This window comes from Mycteria americana, chromosome 3 (genome assembly GCF_035582795.1).
Source record: "Mycteria americana isolate JAX WOST 10 ecotype Jacksonville Zoo and Gardens chromosome 3, USCA_MyAme_1.0, whole genome shotgun sequence".
NCBI classification, from domain to species: domain Eukaryota; kingdom Metazoa; phylum Chordata; class Aves; order Ciconiiformes; family Ciconiidae; genus Mycteria; species Mycteria americana.
The window spans coordinates 61,392,344-61,413,675 of NC_134367.1; the positions used below are offsets into that span (position 1 = coordinate 61,392,344).

At 40.1% G+C, this 21,332-nt stretch overlaps 1 protein-coding gene across 4 annotated transcripts in view; it reads right to left on the reverse strand.

Moving 5' to 3' along the window:
- PTPRK (protein tyrosine phosphatase receptor type K) overlaps positions 1–21,332 on the reverse strand; it is a 417,933-nt gene that overhangs the window by 191,130 nt on the left and 205,471 nt on the right. For all 4 annotated transcript variants that reach the window (XM_075498722.1, XM_075498720.1, XM_075498719.1 and 1 more), the window contains exon 6: positions 20,811–20,985. In XM_075498722.1, coding sequence (XP_075354837.1) covers positions 20,811–20,985 — 175 coding nt within the window. The remainder of the gene's footprint in view (positions 1–20,810; positions 20,986–21,332) is intronic.

A 21,332-nucleotide genomic window follows, 5' to 3' on the forward strand; every position in this document is an offset into this window, starting at 1 on the left:
CAAGTTCAAGAACAATTTGACAAATACATAGAAGGTTCATCAAAGATATTGCACACAAACATGTTGACATAGTCTCTGGATTGATAAATCTTAAGGGAGTGTATCACTGTGTGCCTCTCCCATTCTTGCATCTTCCCCTAAGTTTATATACTAAACTAAGTAGATTTTTTTGCCTAGTAGCAGTGTTTTCTTAAGTTGCTATCACATTATCCAGAGGAAAAAAACAGCAGTGGTCAAGTTACTGATTGAATGTTGGACAAAGAGACATGAACATGGGCTTCAATCCGTTCTAGGTGAGTGCCCCCTGCATAAAGCTATGAATGCTCCAATTCACCTCTTCTTTTAGAGTGTGAATGGTGCATGGCTGCATGGCCGCATTTCCTTTTCCATTTTATTATAAATGATCAAGTTTCTTTTTTTCTGATGCATGAATGGAAAGCTCTTGGTTTTAAAACAAAAGCTACTTTGCAGAACTAAAGTAGTACAAGCCAACCAACTGAAAAAAGAGATTATTTTTCTGTTGATTTACATCCCTGAATGGTTAACATAATAACATAATAACAACACACAATAATTATGTTGTACGTGCACTAAGTCATCCCACGTACATAATACGTTATGAAAAACTTTCTCCCATCCCTTTAATGTGTGGGGAAAAATAAACAGCAAAGGTAAACAAAGTCAGCAAGTAAAATAGCTTGTTTGAACTCCTTTAACTCTTCCTCTCAGTGCAGGCCAATCCATGAGTGTTACTGGGGCTTACAATTGTTAAATACCTTAAAAGAAGATAAAATTACCACTTGTCTACACAGCCTCTCCTGCCAAGGCAAAATGTTTTGCCCTGCTGTCTGCCTTTGTTTCACAGTCAGTATAAACAGTTCCCCAACTGGTAAGTATTCTAACCCTGTGGTGTTTATACTTTCCTTGGCCTGAATTATTTATCATTTCTTTCTCTACAACACATAAAAGAGAAAATGTGTAATGGAAGGGGGCCAGTAATGTTGCTGAAGCTCAAAGTACCATTTGAAAACACTAAAGCAACCCAGAGATTTTCCTCTTTGATACATTGTCTAATTTTTCTCAAGTTATTTAATAAAGTGTTTCTGTTCGTGCCTTATGCCATTTACACCATATATTAACTGACTGTAAAGAAGAAAAACCCCATAATTTCACCTAAGTGTCTTTAGCCTGGCCCTTACCTCATCCAGGTTCATAATCCTTTGTTCTTCAATAAAATACTTTTGCCTTTGTACTGTCTTCTCTCTTCTTCTCTGAATTATGAACACCTTAAGAGTGCTCTCTGGTTGCCTCTCTCCTTTTAAATGTCTTTTTGAGCAACCAGAATTACTTCTAATACTGCAACCTGTCACTTTCTTCAGCAGAGGAATATTTTTAATTTAGACTCAACAATCATTTGAGAAGAATGCATTTGCTCCCCACTTTTTTTTCTTTTTAAGGGTTTAGTGTGGATGCAAGTTTCAAATACACTTTCTAGCGCTGTGGTGATGTGTGCATAGCTGTCTATCTTGTTATTCATAGATTAATGCTGGTGTAACAACTACACATTTATGTTTGCTTTCCCACACTTTAATTGTACCTATACAAATCACACTAGCTTACTTCATTAGGTTATTGTGAAAAAGCCACTCCAAGTGTTACTGTATTTATGTATTTAAATTTCTGGATTAGCATTCTGAACTTGAACGGAATTGGACATTCAGATTAAGAGAGACATTTTACTTTTCTCCTCAACCTTTCTTTTTTTTGGTAGATTCCCTCTTCCATACCAAGTCCAACTGTTATTTTTCTTAACAATCTAGAGATGAGGTTTACTGCGGGTTTTTCTATTCACGGCTATTACATTAAGGCCCATCATTCTGGTATCTGGTTATCTCCTCTACTATGACAAGATAATATGGGCTTGAGGGAACATACTAGTATCTCCTGTCAGCCCCCTTCTGTTGTATCAACTCCTCTAAGGCATGTTCATACAAGGAAGCTGCTACGGGGGGGGGGGGGGGGGGGGGGGGGGAACCAAGACAACGGTGTTTATCTCGGGAACCATTCCACACCACATTTCCCTGTAGGCACAAAGATTTTTGCCATGTGGTGTAATCCACTTGCAAAGCAGACTGAGGATGCGGTTTCACATTATAGCTAGGCCAATCTAAAATGTCCACATCATCGTGGGGAGTGAATTACCACCTCTTCCCTGATCTTTCCATCTTTTCCAGACCAGTGGTTCTGCTGTTAGAAAACTACCCTGACATAAAAATACCCACTTCTTTCTACAGGGTCTGGTTTTTGTTAGTTTAGCTCCCCAGTCAGCTCACTGCACAGGGAGACAAGTACGGTTCTGGTGGAAAAGAAGCAGGAATAGCACGTTGCTGGGAGTGGGAACAGAAAAGAAAAGTATGACCATGCCTGTTGGTGCATCTGCTGTAACATCAGACACTGATGCATACACACAGCCCTTGCCCATGCCTACATATATATTTCAGGAAGGGTCCAGCAAATAAATAAATAATCTGTGTATGAACCTGCTCATGAAGCACAGAATCAGTCAAAAACAGAACATGCAGAAAATTCCTTCATAGATTAGGAAGCTTCATTAATTACGGCAGTATGGAGGTGCATTTTTCAGAAATCAGGCTGAAACCAGACCAAACAGTGACTCATGGGCTTCAGCTCTTTACTAAGTACAAGTGTCTCTGGAAGGCCTCCTCTGTACCCCAAAGCTGTGAGTCAAAACAGGATTCTTGCCATTACAGGATCGCTTCAATGATTCCTTCTCAATCGCTTAAAGTTTCAGAATCTTGTGAAATTTTTAATCCCCCACAGGAATCCCATGAGCTCTGCTAAGCAGGTGATAAATCCCAGCAAATTTCAATAAGGAAACCTCAGGTGCCAACCCCCTGAAAGTTTGCAAAGCTGGAAGTGCAGGAAGTGCAAGGACACTGAACTGACACCCGCAGGAAACAGACTGTAGGTACCTGGTCCATTAATTTCTATTAATTGCCTGAGAGCTCGACTTAGTTTCATTTGCCTCCACTTGGCATCTGCTTAGTCAGTTGGCCAGAACGCTGTCTTCTTGCTGAAATATAGTTCGTCTTAATTATCAGAAGTCCTAATGGTGCAAATGTCTTCGGGGACAGAGGGACAGAGTCTCCTTAATAAGGTGACAGTTTGCACATACCACGTACTGTTTGGCACACACTCCCCCCCCCCCCCTTTTTAATGTAAGCAATAGCAGCTGTACAAAACGTTCAGCGTCAAAACAAGAACATTCTCCTCCTTTCATTGCACATTTTTAACAAATTCTTTGTTCCAGCCTGGAAGCACTGACATGCCATTAAATTCCTATTTTGGGGTTCGTTTTGTTTTTACATGAAGGGCAACATAATTTGGTCAAAACGAAACAGGAATTAAACCACTCTTATCTGTCTGCAACTCCAGAAAGTTGCTTGGTAAACTCCTTGAAACAGCCGCTTGGCTTGGCCTAAATAAAAAGCCAACCTGTGCTCCCTCAATCAATTCTTTAACCTTTTATATTATTCAAAGAATAGGCTAAAGCTGCTCCTGGAACAACTGGAAGTAAAACAGGAGGATCACTTTGTTTCTAATTGTGAAAATGTCACTGATAACGAGGGTAATTTGGAGGGAAAAGAGGTGTCACTGGGGCACAATTCTTTCTGTTGCAAAGTCCACATACTTAGAGGTCAAGTATTGCAGGTGTTCCCAGGAAAAATAAAACTCATGAAATATTTCTTTAGGCAGCCATGTTGAATGAAAAATGCAAGAGGAAGGTCAAACATTTCTGAAATGGCATTAAGAAATAGCTGAAGTTAAAGAACTTAAACAGTAAAAAGAAAAAATGAAAAGGTGGAGGCAGGCTCTTGCATAAAACAAAGACAAACCTCAGGAAAGAAGAAAAGTCTGTAAGCCTAAACGCAAAATGTATCTTAATGTCTGCAGCCAGCAAGACAGTTGGCATAGTCCAATCTTTTTCTTGAAGTGTCCAATTATACTGCCTTTACAAAACCTTTTGGAAAAGGAGTTAGTCTTTCTAGTAAAATAGACTTTTTAACCACCTTTCAATTATCTCATTGTCATTTATTGGCACATTCAACCTGTCAGCATTTTCGCTGCTCCACTGATAAAAGCAGCAAGCAGCAGGTAGGGCACAAAAGATGGCCAACTTAAATCACATCACAGAAAGTTCAACAGAGGGTCTATTGGTGCAAAACTGAAAAAAATATAGAGAAAAGGCAGTGGCAAAAGTGAGGATTGCAGCATGCGATACTTGTGAGAACTAGCAGAGAAGAGTATTAACGGCAACCTGTGAGCGTGCGTCACATCACTTTGTTAACTTGCTGAAGGACAGCCAATGCAAGGAGTCAAGAGGCATGAGAGAACTGGTGCGACAAGTCGCTCCTGTGCAGAACCTGTGAGGAGAGGTGCATACTCTTGATGGTGCATTAATGTGATGCCAACCAAAAATTAGTAGCAAAGCTGATTCGGTTGTACTTTCTTGGGTGGGCATAGGCCAAGCGGCCTGGTTTGAGAGATGACAAGCAGGACTTTGCGGGCAGCAGTCAATGAGCTGACAGAGTCATCACAGGAGTGAGGTCCCTTGCTTCAAATAAGAGGCTAAAGCTGCTCCTGGAACAACTGGAAGAAAAATATCTTTGCAGAAATACTGATAGCAAGTTTGCAGCAAGGTTTTTTACCCACAGTTGTCTACTTTACCTGCTTCATGGAACATATGCCACGTTTCACCTAAGTAAAAGCAAAATGGAAAAAAACATCACAGACAAGGATTCTAGCTTATCTGCTATCAAAACACCGAGCTCTACTGATTTCACCCAAGCTGCTTTAACTTGTTCAAGAGCTGAGCAGGAGTTGTTGCTTCAGTCATTATTATACTTGGAAAAATTGTGCTGGCTTCCCTCACTCTTTTGTCTTCAGACATCACAGAGATCAGAAGAAGTTGGTTTGAGGGCATGGAAGGGTGATCTGCAGAGATGCTGCTTTTCTTCTCCCTATATTCTGAACTCACGCCTTTCTCCTCGCCCTGGGGCAGGGGCGGACTAGACTAGAAAGGGGCAAAAAGACACAGAAATACTATAGGATGTTTCTGGCTGGCTTTCAAGAGTAAAACTCTATACTGTAAGATGACCCAAGCCTTCAACTGCAGGAATACAAGAGATCTCTTCTCCTCTTCAGTCCACTAAGGCGATCAAGTGTTATGCCTCATACATCCAAAGGAATAACTGTGCCACAACCCCACATATTAAAAAAAAAAAAAAAAAAAAAAAAAAAAACAAAAAACACTCTACAACTGTAGCCTGGAGTATCTGGCTGCCAACATGAAGCAGTGCTTCATACACTGCCAGACAGCTGCTCCTTTCTATCCTCACTAAAGGGAAAGGGAAAATATTCCCATGGCTGGTGATGCAACCCATAGATCACAAGCTTGATCACACTGAGTGTATCCCGTTTTCTCTAGGACATGCAAGTCATCCAGTCCAAGAGAAGTGGTAAGTCAAAGAATAAATCACTAGTTAAGATATTTCCAACTGCTGTCAACACATTTCAAAGTCAGAGTGAAGTTCAAAGCAGGCATTAAAAAATCACAAGACTACAATCTCAATTTTTAAGCCAAAGAAAAGCATTTCGTTTGCTGATATCTCCCTTCAAAAGCAGTAACCTTTATATCTCCAGTTGTTAAAAACCACAACTTATGTTACCATGAGGATGTCACTGTAAGAATAAAACTGAGATTTTCACATAAACTGTGAACTGCAACTTCAGGTTAAAAAAAAAGAAAAAAAGCACAAAGATTTAACCCTTACTAGGTAGTGAAACAGATCAGATAATCAAGAAAATACACTAATCTTGATTTTCTCAGGAAATGAGTAAGCTGGTCTACAGACAGCTTTACAAAAAACATGTATGGCATTGACACTTTGTAGTATTCATCCTTGCGTCCACAAACACATGCAGTCCAGTATGACTTGTGGGATTTACCACAAAACAGACACAAGGAGCAAAAAGCTAATATAAATACTCAAAAATTTGAATTAAACGTTCCACTAGGTTACAGAAATTATCTTATAAGATGCTTGGCAATTTCAAATAAAGCTTAAATTTGGTTAAGTTATCCATTTACGTGGGGAAAAATACAAACAAAAACTCCAAATTGACCGAAGTGTTTTTACTGTTATTTATTTATGCAAATTAAATAATTCACACAAAGTCAGGAATATCATTCTTAATAATACTAGAACTCCTCATTGGATGCTGACCCTACTTCTTAAGCCTTGAACCAACACCATGCAATGTCTAGGCCTTTCAGATCACATTGGTTAAGAACATATTTTGTACTTAAATCCTCCTTTCTTGGAGGATAAAGGTAATGCATGTAAGTTGACTGTTGAGAGATTTTCCCCTACCATCCCTCCTAATAATTTTTGTTAGGCTCTAAGGTTTCTAATATGTCTCAATTCTAGGAAATTTCTGATTCCTAAGAAGGTACTCTCACTTTTTTTCTAACACTGTTCACCGAGGTTTGTCTCTGTTTAGTCCACAAGCTTGTAAGTGGATTTTCTCTTTCATTTACTAGTAAAGAATCCAGAAAGTGAAAAACTGCACTTATTACCATGTATAGACATTAACTGGGGTGGTAAACTCAAAACGTCTGGCAGTACAAGATATGCTACAAGTTTTAAAAGTTAAATGCCTAAGAAAAAGGGACAGAGAATAACTACATGAAATGTTACATATAAGGTCCTGGACACAAAGCAGAATAAAATAAAATAAAATAAAATAAAATAAAATAAAATAAAATAAAATAAAATAAAATAAAATAAAATAAAATAAAATAAAATAAAATAAAATAAAATAAAATAAAATAAAATAAAATAAAAAATACCACACCACATAAAGTTTAGGGAAGAGCTGAAAATTCAAACTTCAGTCCCAACACAACAGTGATATCCTTCCTCTTCGAGGAGGTAGGGCACAAACTCTGCCATTAGGAACATGCACATACCTGGGGAACAGGGGAAACACATTCATTTTCCTTATAACTCTCCTTAAATCTTCTCCAAGAAATGCATGTTTGCAGTTCCATATCAGTCTCAATGACAAGTTCTCCAGCAAACCAGCACATCCAAATTCAATACCGCATCTCATCAGGAAGAAATCTTACTTTCTGCATGTAGCTAAGCTTCCCTCTTCTTCAGGAGAGGCAGATATGTTTCTCACCATTTTCTATATAACTCTGCAAATATACTATCTTCCAGCAGTTAACACTGCAGGATAATCCTGCAATATGAATTATTAAACAGACAAATATTTAAAACTCTTTAGGAAAGAAAAAAAAACCTTCTATCCAAACTATTCTCAATAAACTTTTTGTAATCTCTTTAAAATTATCCTCAAATAACTCCCCAACCAAGATGATTAAAGGTCACTAGTACATTGCAAAGCATATTTTTATGAGATAAATTCCATTATAATTGCAACAACTATTCCAGCCACAATTTAGACATAGAATCCAATTATCCATTTCATTTTCATTTACACCTCATGGGCTAGATCATTTATCATGTTTCATGATAATGATCAGAAGGCACATGGAAAGTGATTTCTGGAGGTAACAAATTACCTACCATATTAGCATAGCTTACAAGATCCTGTCAACAAGTACTATGCATAAATATGAGGTAATTAAATTTACAATGTGCAGAAGCATTTGATATGCTACTTGCTTTTCTACCAGCTGCCAAAAAATCTGGGTTACTAAATTCAACATACCAGTTTAGTTGCTTAAGTACAGTAATTTAGCTCTTCATAACACATCAGGAATCATTATGCCACTGGAACACCAACAGGTAGGCAGCATGCAGTGGGCTCAAGATCTGGAAATGAATCTCTCATCATCTGGTATTATTGCTTCTTGCCACCGAACCATCCATCATGTCTCCGAGACAGCTTGGAATGATAGTGCTGGACCCTCACATTACTGCTCCTTGAACTCTGTCTCATCCATCTTTTGCATCATTGCCCATTTGCAGCTAAGTATCATCTCCCTGCTGCAAAACTGAGCGTGAACCTGTAATGCCTTTAACCTGCAGTGCCACTCTAATAGTAATTGATCTCTTTTTATTGCAGAGATGGTGCTCAGTAAGACTATGTATGGCTGCCGAAGCTAGGAAACGGTCAGGACAGTACTACAATGCAAGCGCCTTATGTCTTTAGGAATATGACCCATTTCCAAGGAAATATTGCTATATTTCCATAGCTAGCTATTTTATAACCCCTGTATATTTATCAATATATAAAATTGGTAGAGGAATATATACGCAGTTTGTGTTCCTGCAGTTCATCTACAATTTAATAGCAAGATTCACTCAAATGCAGTTGAAAATTAATGTCGGGGGTGGCTTCACTTTGTGTTTTTGTTAAGTGATTCAGTATTAGAACACTGTTAGATTTTTAAATACATACTAAAGCACACAGGTGCACCTGCATTCAAAAAGGAACTTAGATTAACTCTACATTGATCATGGCAAGACTTCACTAGCATGATGACTTGTGTACCATAAACCACCCAAGACTAAGCGTTTTAATTCAGCTTCATCTGAATGCTGTTATAAAAGTTTAATAAATCAAAATGATCAAAATGCCCCCAGTGGCAGGTTGGGATTCAGTTTCCAATTCAAATTCCCTTTAATATATGGCTTCTCTGACATCCTGCATTTTCTGCCATCTATGTTGAATTCCAAATGCACTCCTTTTCATCATTACCATGCATCTACTCATCGGCACGCTTTTTAACAACCCTGCACAATACACAGAGATGTCAAACCTAGACGGGTTTTCCCCTCCCCCAAACCAGAAAATTATGGCAGGGAAAGGAACTTTGTCTACCTGTCCTTGTTTCAGCTGGGATAGAGTTAATTTTCTTCCTAGTAGCTGGTGTAGTGCTGTGTTTTGGATTTAGGATGAGAATAATGTTGATAACACACTGATGTTTTAGTTGTTGCTAAGTAGTGCTTACATTAAATCAAGGACTTTTCAGCTTCCCATGCTTTACCGACTTAGCACTAGAAGCTGGGAGGGGGCACAGCCACGACAGTTGACCCAAACTGGCCAAAGGGCTATTCCATACCATATGATGTCATGTGCAGTATAGAAACTGGGGGAAAGCTGGCCAGGGGCAGCGACCACTGCTTGGGGACAGGCTGGGCATTGGTCGGCAGCTGGTGAGTGATTGCATCATGCATCACTTCTTTGTATATTCTATTACTATTATTATTATTACTATTTTACTTTATTTCAATTCTTTAACTGTTATTCTCTCAACCCACACATTTTCTCACTTTCACTCTTTCAATTCTCTCCCCCATCCCACCGGGGGGGAGTAAGCAAGTGGCTGTATGGCGCTCAGTTGCCGGCTGGACTTAAACCATGACACTACCCTTAAGTAAATATTTTCTTCACCTCCCTGCTAATGTGGCATTTAAACAGAGACAGACCATCCTGAGCTGCAGTATTCAAACAAAACATTTGATCTAACTAAATGTAGAGACAGACCAGATACTGGAAGGGAAATAATCCAAGTGAAATACAGCACTGATGTGGTGGGGCAGTCCAGAGACGTCTCTAATTAAGACAAGAAAAATCACATTACTGCAAGTGATCTTCATGTCATTCTACTTGGATAAAAGGCAGATATAAGAAACAAAGAACCCCCCTTATTTCCTCCTTGAAGTGGCACCTGCCAAAAGCTTTTTCCTTGCCTCTTTCTATCTTTTGCACTGCCTCCCATCAAGTCTAAAGGCAAACAGGGATCACGCTATTCACAGTGATTACATTTTAATTTCCCAAATGCTTTATCTGCTGCTTGAATTCACCTATGTACTTTCCCAATAAGGAGGCACATGAGAAAATGACAAGAGGTATAGGACAACACCTAAATGGCGAGACCATGCTCACGCAATCAATTATTAATGCCACATCTGTGGTATCACCGGCAATACAATTTTGAACCAGGCTGAGTGAAGCCACATCATATCTTGGCTTTGCTGGATTAGGCAGAGCAGGTACCCAGCTTACGCTGCCAGTAAGGGGGCTGATAATACCTGGTCTGTCACAGACCCAGAAGACCCCAGAAGACCCAGAGGAACATTACCTAAAGCTGGCACTAAGCCTGCTGGCACAGAGCTAACTCCTCTGCAGCTGTGAGCCGCCTGGCCAAGTTCATCCCAGGTCACTACTTCCCATTATAGGCTTCCACTGATTTTGATTGACCCTACAGCTGTATTTATTTTACTGCCAAATGACAGAGAGGTCTCCACAAGACCCGACAAGAACAAGTAGCAGCCCATTGCCTGGCAAGCCAGGGCAGGGCCCTTTTCCTGCCCTCCTCCCCGCTCCAGGCTCCTGGCCCTTGGGCCAGCTGATTGCACTCCCCAGTAAGACAGAGGTGTCCCAGCCAGGCTGAGAGGGAGCAGCTCGATGCCTGTTTTGTTGGTTGAACCAGCCCACAGAAGCGACACAGCCCTAGAGCCAAGAGAAGGAGGAAAGGGATTGTACGCGGCTAGGGGCATGGGAGAGGAGTGAGGAGAGGAGCAAAGCTTTCATCCCTGCCAACAGCTGCCCTTTCACAGACACTTTACTCGAACACTAAACACAGGGATCCCTTAGAGCCCTGCCCAGGGCCGGCTCACCCTGTCTCTACACTGCTCTCTCTTCGGCCAGCACAGGCATTTCTCTTCCACATGCTGAGAAGGATGAGGATTACAAACCTAACTTCAGAAGTTCTTTTTCTGGGTTAATCTTGGGGGAGAAGGAAAAAAAAAAAAAAAGAAAAAAAAAGCAAGCTTTATCAACTGATGGGATTTCCCTAACACCTTGCTAGCAAGTGGTGTGGGACAACAGGATCAGACCTGCAGAGTGAAGCTGTCGGTGCTGAGGACACAGCAACACCTCTATGTGCACTTCGGGTAGTTTTGCCTGGGAAGAGCTTTAGTCATTACCGAATGCCTACTGGCAGCTGGAAAGCATTACATGCCTACCTTTCGGTTTACTTCCCTCTGAAAGAAGGGAGGTTGCCTTGCTCTGACAGGAGCCAAGGCCCAGGAAGTGGGGAATAATCCGGAGATTTGCTTTGAAAGCACATTCCTGTCTGAACGTTTATGTACATGGTCAAAGATGACCTTCAGAAAACCAGTCAGGCCTGCTACGTGTTCATTCCTGGACATAAAATAGTGTCACACCTAATAATTAGGAAAGATACAAGAAAAACTATTTGTAGTTCTAAAAGTGATCAGGTGCCTAAATATGTACCAGCTTCAAATATACAAAAGCAATGCTCAAAAAGAAACAAAAATAGCCACAGCTGGTAAACATCAATCTGACTAATTACCAGCATCCGTGGCCTTCCTCTTCCTCTGTTTCTCCTTTGTCCTACTGGTTATGGCAGTATGTCCTACTGTCCTACTCAGAGCCTTTGGGAAGAGAGTTCCCGTCATGGTTTCCACTGAGAAATGGGTGGAGGAGAGAGAAAATAAGAGCACTTCCACAGGGCTTGCTCTCCATACAGGTTGGATGAAGCCTTGCAGAAAACACAACAGGAACTGCTGGATGCTTGGATTCATGAACCAAAGTGCCACACAGCATCAGCATCCACCACAGATGTCAGGAAAAAGTATACACCAGGCAATGAAAATCATAAATAGACAGTGCCTCTTGCACAAAATTAATTAATTAGTTAATTGTGAATCTGTTTTGGTTCCTGCATGGTTATTTTTTAATAGGTGATTTTTAAGTTAACTATGATTCTTATATAAAGATATTTAGCAGTTACGCAAAACTGTACAGAGGTTATAAATCTATGCTTTGGCACAAGAGGTTATACATTACTCATTCTTACCTGTGAGTGATAACAAGATTGAGTTTGATTGTTTAGGAAATGTTCTAACAAAAATAAAAATTAAAAAGACCTACCTCATACCAGCTCAATCACCTTGCATGGTCACTTTTCTTCTCTGATGTAGCCATTAATTCTGTGTTTTGTTAGTATCTGATAAACTCTTTCAACAGGCTTTGTGGCTTCACGTGTAGAGCAAACAGCATACTTTCAAGAAGAAACAAGTTAAGACAAGCAGTATTCTCTCTCTGCTTCTGTACTTTGTCCCTCTGCTCTACACTCACACATCTTCTCCATGAATGAGAAATGAAGTCATGACACTCATGTCCAAGCTGTGAGGGTACCACCTCTTACTTAAAAGATGCCTGAACCACAGACCCCTGCAAAGGTAAAATCCTATGCCGGCAAGGGACACCTCTGCATCTGCTCTCCTCTGATACTCTGCCCCCAGATACCAGCTACTGAGCCCAGCCATGGGGATACAGGACTTTGGCTTTTGCTCCGATCCAGATCAGTCACCTTAAAGTTCAAGGAATACAGTAGGACGATGCATACCAGCACAGAAGAGGCTAGCTTTTGACTAATGAGAATACTAATCTGCACTATATCAAGCAGTACAAAACTCATGTCTTTTGAGATAAAAGCAAAACATGTGCTTCATCTTGCATGTTTCAGATCTTCCTGAAGAACAAATCACAGAACGACTACAAAGCAACAGTTCATATTAAAGACTTCAAGAGGATTGTGAAACACTCTTCACCCAAACTAATACAACACTGGGATGAAGAAATTGGATAGCCAGTGTCCATTATACCAAACAGCAGACTAATCTTTGTCAAGAATACACGGTTTTACGTTTACCATGCAAACTTTAACAATCATGCATGCATGAAAAGACTTTGAAATAAGAGCACTTAGTTCCTCCCTTGAAAAAAAGTAAGCAAACTGCTACAAAGCATTGTGGGATTTCTATAATCCGCATCAAAAGAAGCGTGGCCAGCAGGTCGAGGGAGGTGATTCTGCCCCTCTACTCTGCTCTGGTGAGACCTCACCTGGAGTCCTGCGTCCAGCTCTAGAGCCCTCAGCACAAGAAGGACATGGACCTGTTGGAGCGGGTCCAGAGGAGGGCCACGAAAATGATCAGAGCAATGGAGCACCTCTCCTACGAGGACAGGCTGAGAGAGTTGGGCTTGTTCAGCCTGGAGAAGAGAAGGCTGAGGGGAGACCTTATAGCAGCCTTCCAGTACTTAAAGGGGGCCTGTAGGAAAGACAGGGACAGACTTTTTAGCAAGGCCTGTTGTGACAGGACAAGGAGCAATAGTTTTAAACTAAGGGAGGGCAGATTTAGACTGGATTTAAGAAAGAAACTTTTTCCAAGGAGGGTGGTGAAACACTGGAACAGGGTGCCCAGAGAGGTGGTAGATGCCCCATCCCTGGAAAAATTCAAGGTCAGGTTGGACGGGGCTCTGAGCAACCTGATCTAGTTGCAGATGTCCCTGCTCTTGCAGGGGGGGTGGACTAGGTGACCTGTAAAGGTCCCTTCCAATCCAAAGCATTCTATGATTCTATGATTCTCTATGATTTCAGGTTTAACATGTCCATTAATGATTTTGATGATGCAGAGTGTACCCTCAGCAAGTTTGCTGATGACACCAAACTGGGAGGAGTGACTGAAATGCCACAGGGTCGTGCTGCCATCCAGAGAGACCTCAACAGGCTGGAGAAATGGGCTGACAGGAACCCCATGAAGTTCAACAAGGAGAAGTGCAAAGTCCTGCACCTGGGGAGGAACAACCCATGCACCAGCATATGCTGGGAGCCACACAGCTGGAAAGCAGCTTGGCAGAAAAGGACCTGAGGGTCCTGGTGGACACCAAGTTGAACATGAGCTAGCAATGTGCCCTGGGGGGCAAAGAAAAAAAAAAAAAAAAAAAAGGCTAATGATATCCTGAGCTGCATTAGACAAAGTATTGCCAGCAGGTCAAGGGCAGTGATCCTTCCCCTCTATTCAGCACTGGTGAGGCCACAGCTGGAGAGCTGGATCTACTGCTGAGCTCCTCAGTACAAGAGGGACACGGACATACTGGAGAGAATCCAATGAAGGGCCACAAAGACGATGACGGGACTAGGAGGAAAGGCTGAGAGAACTGGGACTGGTCAGCCTGGAGAAGAGACGGCTGAAGGGGAATCTCATCAATTTGATCAATGTGTATAAATACCTGAAGGGAGGGTGCAAAGAGGACGGAGCCAGGCTCTTTTCAGTGGTGCCCAGTGACAGGTCAAGAAGCAATGGGCACAAACTGAAACACAGGAGGGTCCGTCTGAAGATCAGGAAACAGTTTTTTACTGTGAGGGTGGCCAAGCACTGGCACAGGCTGCCCAGGGAGGTTGTGGAGTCTCCATCCCTGGAGATATTCAGAAGCCGTCTGAACATGGTTCTGGGCAACCAGCTCTGCGTGGTTCTGCTTGAGAAGGGGGGCTGGACTAGATGACCTCCAGAGGTCCACTCTAACCTCAACCATTCTCTGATTCTGTGATTTCAAATGTAGCCCTGCACAGCCAAGATTGCTCAACACAGAACAATGGAATTGAGCCTGTTCCGAACACTCTGCATTTCTGCTACCTCCTGTGAATCCAAGTCTCTTTGGCTTCTTTTAAAAAATGCAGTCAAAACTATCTTCTCCTGCTTCTCCAGGAAAAGCAATTTTCCTGTGCTTTCTAAAAAAAATGGGCAATGCACCTATTAACTACATAAACCAGAGACAAATGTTGCCTTAGCAAAGGAGATAAGCAGAGTTACTTGCACAGAAGAGTTGCCTGACAAGAAAGCAAGGCTGCTACTCTTTCTGGTATCATAAATGTGTGAAGAGCTCGGAACTCCTATCTGGCTCAATTTATTAATTATGAACGTATAGACTTACTGAAGTATTTTTCTATATTCTTGTTTCATTCTTCTTATGTAAAGGAGGCAGGATTTGACTTCAGGGTGACAGCCCCTCTTTACCTGCTGCAAGAAACAGAGGACTGAAAATAGGAAAATTTCTGTGTTAAACCTGCTTAGAGAGGATAAGATCTTAATATGGTAGAGAAATTAAAACCAGAGGATGTCACAAAAAGATCAAGTTAATTAGGTCCTGGACTTTTTGAAAGATGGTTACACCTAAATATACACCCAAAATATACCTTGTGTTTTATTAGCGAGGTTTAGAAAAACTTCGCAGAATCATCCATTGTTTTTCCGACTGCTGCAAAGTCATTAAAACATTGTCATCTGTTTTTCCTACAAGGATACAACCATGAGAGAATTATGCTTCAGCTAATGGGAAAACTTGGGCTATAAAGTAGTTCTGGAGGTGGGCTGAGGGTCCAAAAGAGTAATAGTAGTAATATCTGTACTCCGGGAATGCATCTCATGAACCAGGCATAGCAGCCACACAGCTCTTCCAACTCACAACGACTAACGTGTTTGCATACTCTGACAGAGGTCTGGCGATGGTTCAAAGGGGCACTTAGCCAAGATAATGATATAAAGCCCACAAATTTCAACAACTTGACCTGTGGAATCTGTCTCCCCAGTTTCCCCTCTGCTCTGAAATTCAGTGAATTCAGAGAAACACACACCCAAAGACCTTGCTCAAGACTCTTCAAAGATACAATCCAAAGTCTTATTACATATCACCACTGTCTCCTGGAGACTGAATTTCTGGATACATTACAAAGTACCAATAACCTGATTTGTCTAGCATTTATGGAACTGATATGACCGGGGGGGGGGGGGACACGAAGGAAAAAAAAAATCTACTATGCATCAGACAGAGAACTTAATACTGGAGGACAGAGATATGGGTCATGTTGCAAAATTGGTACATACAGAGTTAGCCTGTTTGCAAGCGGGGAGTATATATTCAGACTACCTGTGCATTTTCTTCTGTCTGCCACCTAGCACTCTGCATGTCATGTCATGACAGGCATATTTTTTAATTCCACTACTATACTGAACAAATAAACCATTGGTAGCAAGTCCAGAGATTTCACTTTTTTCCAGACAAAACAAGTACTAGTGAAATTTGGAAAGTGAATTTCAAACCACAACTTTCTCAAAAGGAAAGACTTCAGTTCTCTTTAGAGGAAAAAAAAAATAACGCTCCTATGAGAAGTATTTGCCAGGGGCAATTTCCATCTTCACAGTGTTGTGGCATCACTGGGGACCAGTCAAATTGCTGGTTTTCCTATATAAAATCCTTAAAGCGATTTCAGACAAGAAAGGCAGCAATATCAGTGCCAGACTTACTTCCGTAATAGAAACTGCTCCTGATGGCAAACTAAGTCCAGTAAGGGAAACAAAGAATATCACCACAAACCTCAGCAAAACTTGAACCAAATCACTTTGAGGAGAGACCACTTGCAAAGTCAAAGCAAATACAAGAAACAAAATAACTTATTTCATATGTAAATCCATACAAACAGGTTAGTTTACCAGAACTTGTGATTTCGAGCTCAGAAGACAGTAGAGGAAAACATGTTGAAGAAAACTGACTTTCTTTTGTTTTCTGTTGCTAACTTGGATTTAGCAGTACATTTCCATATTGGAACTATAAATCAAGGTGTAGACCTCCCCTTGCTTTGACCTCACCGTAGAAGAGCTGTTTGGGTTGGATGAAGAAATGTTAAAAACTACATCCACCTAGTGAAAACATAAAAAATTGTTATGATTTATGACTCCAATAAAACTTAGAAACTTATCAGTACAACCAGACATATGGTAGAGCTATTCACAGATTATTAACATTACAGTTGATTCATAGAGTCTTTTTCCTTATTTTTCTTCCCTGGCTTTAACACTAACCTACATTTTCTTCTGACTAATCTATGTAAGATCCACTACACAAAATAAAACACACCGTATTTCCTGCTGATTTTGCAGTATTTAATAGCATAATATTATGTTTTGTACAATTAGTCTGTTAACAACATGTAGCTACTTTAAAGGAAAACAAACTCAGGAAAGCATACAAACTCTTTACATAAAGTGTAATTCCTTATCATACCACTTGAGAGAGTGGTTTCCTTGGGATTTTTTTGACAATCAGAGCAACAAACAGGTGTTTCATGAAAATAATAATAAAAATTTAAAAAAAAAGACAGACAGACAGACTTAGCACTCAAGTGGATATTCCAGATCTACTGCAGCCAAAGAAAAAACTGGTGGTTTAATTCATGGTCCCTGCAGGACTGCCTGAGTTTAAGACATTCCAAACAGGGACAAACTAAATTGGGATTATTCTACAAAGTTTTGCTAACAAACCACGTAAGAACGCAACGTTAGTTTCATATCCAAGATAGCCACTTTTAACATGCCAAGTCAACCACATTAACAATTGCTGTGATGAAAACTAGCTCGTTTCTTGATGCACAAGGTCGCTTTTCTGGTAAATATTGCCAACTTCAGACAAATATTCCAGTAGTTTTTAAGAGCTCTGAACAATGAATGAAACAGTACAAGAACTGGTTAAAGGGCAAAGATCTTTACTGACTGAAGAGAGCAATGCTATTTGGCACTGTAATTTGGGAAGTCTACACAACTGTATATATCAAGTATATGCATGAGCCAGGGCACAGGTGATGTCTTTGGGCACTTAACTTCTACAGTTCCATGTTTAGTAGTAAAAGGAGCAGAAAGACTTTGAGAGCACAATACACTTGTTCTCAAAAGCAAGTAAGAAACAAGTAAAAAGAAAGAAACTGTCAGTGTCTTGTTCACTCTTACATATCACAGCTACTGTTCCTCCTCCCAGCATCTCCCTCAAGTTCCAGTGCAGAAAACCCTGAAGACTTCAAGAAATTACCTTCCCAGAAATTGCCAATTTACTGGCCACCAATGGAAAAATATAAATAGACGATTAATCAGATGGACCTATTCAGGAGGATAAGTCAACTAACAGTAATGACAGCACCAAGCTTCCTGTAAAAGGAAGAGAAAAGGGAGAGCTCCTTCTACATGCGTCCAAGAATTACAGCAATGCCATAGAAACCATGTAAAAAAATCAATACAACGCAGCCACTATGCTGGGAGCTGAAGAGCAGCTCTAAGCAAAGGTGAGACATTAAATCATTGACTGGAACTACTTTTGGTAAAATGTCATAATTGAATTACAAATCCTTTATTTCTTCAAAAAACTAATCAGAGTAATTGAGTTATCCCTTTCAGGGTCTTTAAATGTATACCATCCCTCCCAGGTAACTACGTTTGTAATAAAGTTTAGAACTCCACTGAAAGTAATTCTTCTGTTAAAGCTCAAAATGAAATAATGATGTTTCAATGTGATGTACACTATATAACTGGAAATTTTCATTATCAAGACTAACTTACGGACTGCCCATCAGAAAAGTATCAGATGCCTCTACACCTGTATTATGGTACCACATGTCTGTACAGATGTGGAATATGTAAGGATCTCGGCCATACACCTAAACACCCAGGTTTTGAGTTACTGGGCAACAACTCCTGTTCCTCATCCCTCGGTCTCTAATAACCAGTGTTGTCAATAAAGTTTGGCTTCTACAAACCGAAGACCTTATCATTACTCAAAATGGTCTGGAAGCAATACTAAAGCCATGACAAAGTAAATTGTGTTTCATCGGGTTTTTTCCCCTCCTCTGGCTGTGAAAACACACAGATCAATACTCTTCAGCATGAGAATTCTGCAGTGAAATTTTCATTTGTTACAAACAGCAACAAAAAGGCCCCAAGCATGGCCTGTCACTTCCAGTTTAGAAGGAAATGCACTAATAAACTCTTCCCCCTGGGTCATCTTTGACAATGGGCAATACTATGCCAGCTCTTATTAAAGGAAATTCGTATCAGTGGCCCAAAAATTTCCTTTAAAATTATCATCTTTTGTATCCATGTAGCAGGATGTCAGCTTTAAAGTGCCACTGAGATATAGGACCTGTCATTATGGTTAATTTTCAGTACAGTTTTAACACCAGGGTAGCTGATCCCTAAGGGTATGCTTTTTTGGCTAACAAGATTTATTTAGTGGTTATCCAGACAAACAAGAAAATATATTACTGTATATTGCTTTTCAAATATAACAGCAAGCAATAAATCGTACTATAAAACATAAATCTTTGTTCTCTACCATGATGTCAAATAGATGAAAATGTTTTTAGAAGATTAATCTTTTTTTTTCTTTTTTTTTTTATTTATTTATATATATATATATATATATATATATATATATATATATATAAAAAACTCTTAAAATTTTGGGGCTTCCAATGCAATATAGATGTATATATAGATAGATATCAAGTTTATGTTTGAGTCATAAAGATGGTATTCTCTATGAAATGACCCAAGCTTCTCAGCAGAACAATACGCTGCATTGAAAAAGAGTACCATGAAGTTTGATATTGTTATTTCTTTTTTTGAGAGAGAAATAGTGGTTTAAACACCATTTTATTACCCTATTATAATAGAAAAAATAGAAAACTTCATTTATTGGATAAATATTTCCATTTGCCTTGCTTTTCTAACAACAAAACAGAAAGTCTGTTTTCGTGCTGTAACAGGACTAATTTCATTGTATTAGGATGAAGACCATCTTGCACTTTGCTAGACAAAAGGTACATCTACAGAATAAAAAAAAGCTGTTAACATATTGTCTAAATCCTCATACGGTCAGCAAAGCCCATTTTTATTGATGTTATATAGAAGGCATAAAACTTAGTTGACCTCATTCAACTGGTCTCCCAGGGAAAAGACCTCTGCCAGCAAATGCCAGATACTAAATATCTTGGAGCATTTCTTACGATAACTTTAATTCTACAAGCTGAGGATGAATTTGCTTTCCCTGTCCCAGCTCCAGACGCAGTGGCAGACTCCCAGATGCCGACTGACCAAACAGCCGATCGCTGGACCAATGACTCAGGCATGAGCCTGTCATGCACCCGACACCTGCACTTACCTGTCCAAAACAGCCCCCGCACCAGGCAGCAGCATCACAGGCAGATTTTGTACACCACTTTTTCCCCACTTCAAAAACATTAAGCCTCATCACAACTAAGAGTGAAATGGGCAATTTCACAGGTGACACAATTAGGCAAGGAGAGACTTCATAGCTTATCGCAGGCCAAACAGCAAGTGACTTTTGGAAGCAAAAGCTGAACTCCTATATTCAACCACAGCCTTTGCCAGTCAGATGACATGCTTGCAGAATCCAAAATGCATCAATAAATCACCAAGCCAACATCACCACACACAAGCTATGGTTGCACCCCAGCAGGCTTCTGAATGAATTGCAACAAAAAAGTATTTCAAGCAGAAAAAAGCAAGTTTTTCATTTTCTTCCTCCTACTTCAGAGACTGGAAATCATCACAGAACATCTCCATAATGATCTCAGTCCTTGGGTAGGTGAAAGTTTACAACTATTTTTATATACCTGTCTTCCAGGTAACAGAACAATGTTTTATTATTTGCTGTACTACCAGTCTGCTCAAGGCAACAGGTTTTATAAGGGAATGTTAACTAACCACAGTGGATTCTCTCATACCTGTAAAAATATTCATGAAAAGTTAGGCAGTTTTACTCTTAAGTTCAACAAATAGCATCCACAGAAAAGCACGCAGGCATGTTACACACATTCCAAGATCAGGGTTTTTCCACAGATAAATTCTATGGAAAGCAACTGTAAGAAGTTTTGCAAACCAGTCTTTCATTTTATGACACATTCAGAAGCCGCGTAGAGCTATCTTTGTATGATCATTTCAGATCAAGGCATCTGTAGGCTAAACAAAAGGTGTAAGTAGAAAGCACTTGTATTAAGAACATTTAAATGGATAAAATGAAAGCAATTAAAACTTTACCTCGAACAATAAGTTGAGCAAAATTTGACACTCCCGAACCTCTCTCTGACTGAGTCACACAGCGGTATAAATCCTGGTCAGTTTTTGTCACCTCTTGCAACTTAAAGGTAGCAGCAAATCTTCTGTGATTGATATTTTTAGTCTGAGTAACTGGAATATCTTCCCCATTTCTTCTCTGAAAATAAGAGAAACCAAGGCAGAGTTATCTCATAAGAATACAAAAGACATTTATCACAATCATCATACAAAGAGTACATAAAAACACCAAATACATTTGCCCTGTGCTGCATTTCCATGGCAGAAGAGCTCTGTGCTGAGATCCCATCAAGAGACAAGCAGTACTCAAAAGCACTTCAGAATCAAGTTTGGGGGTAAAAAGCACCATCAGGCTTTCGCACTGCCACAAAGCATGGCCATGACATACTCAACTGCCGTTGCTTCATAGCTGGAACCACAGGAGAGCCCAGCAGTAGCAGTTGTACTCCTAAGAAAATTCATTCAACTTTAAATAAAATTATAACA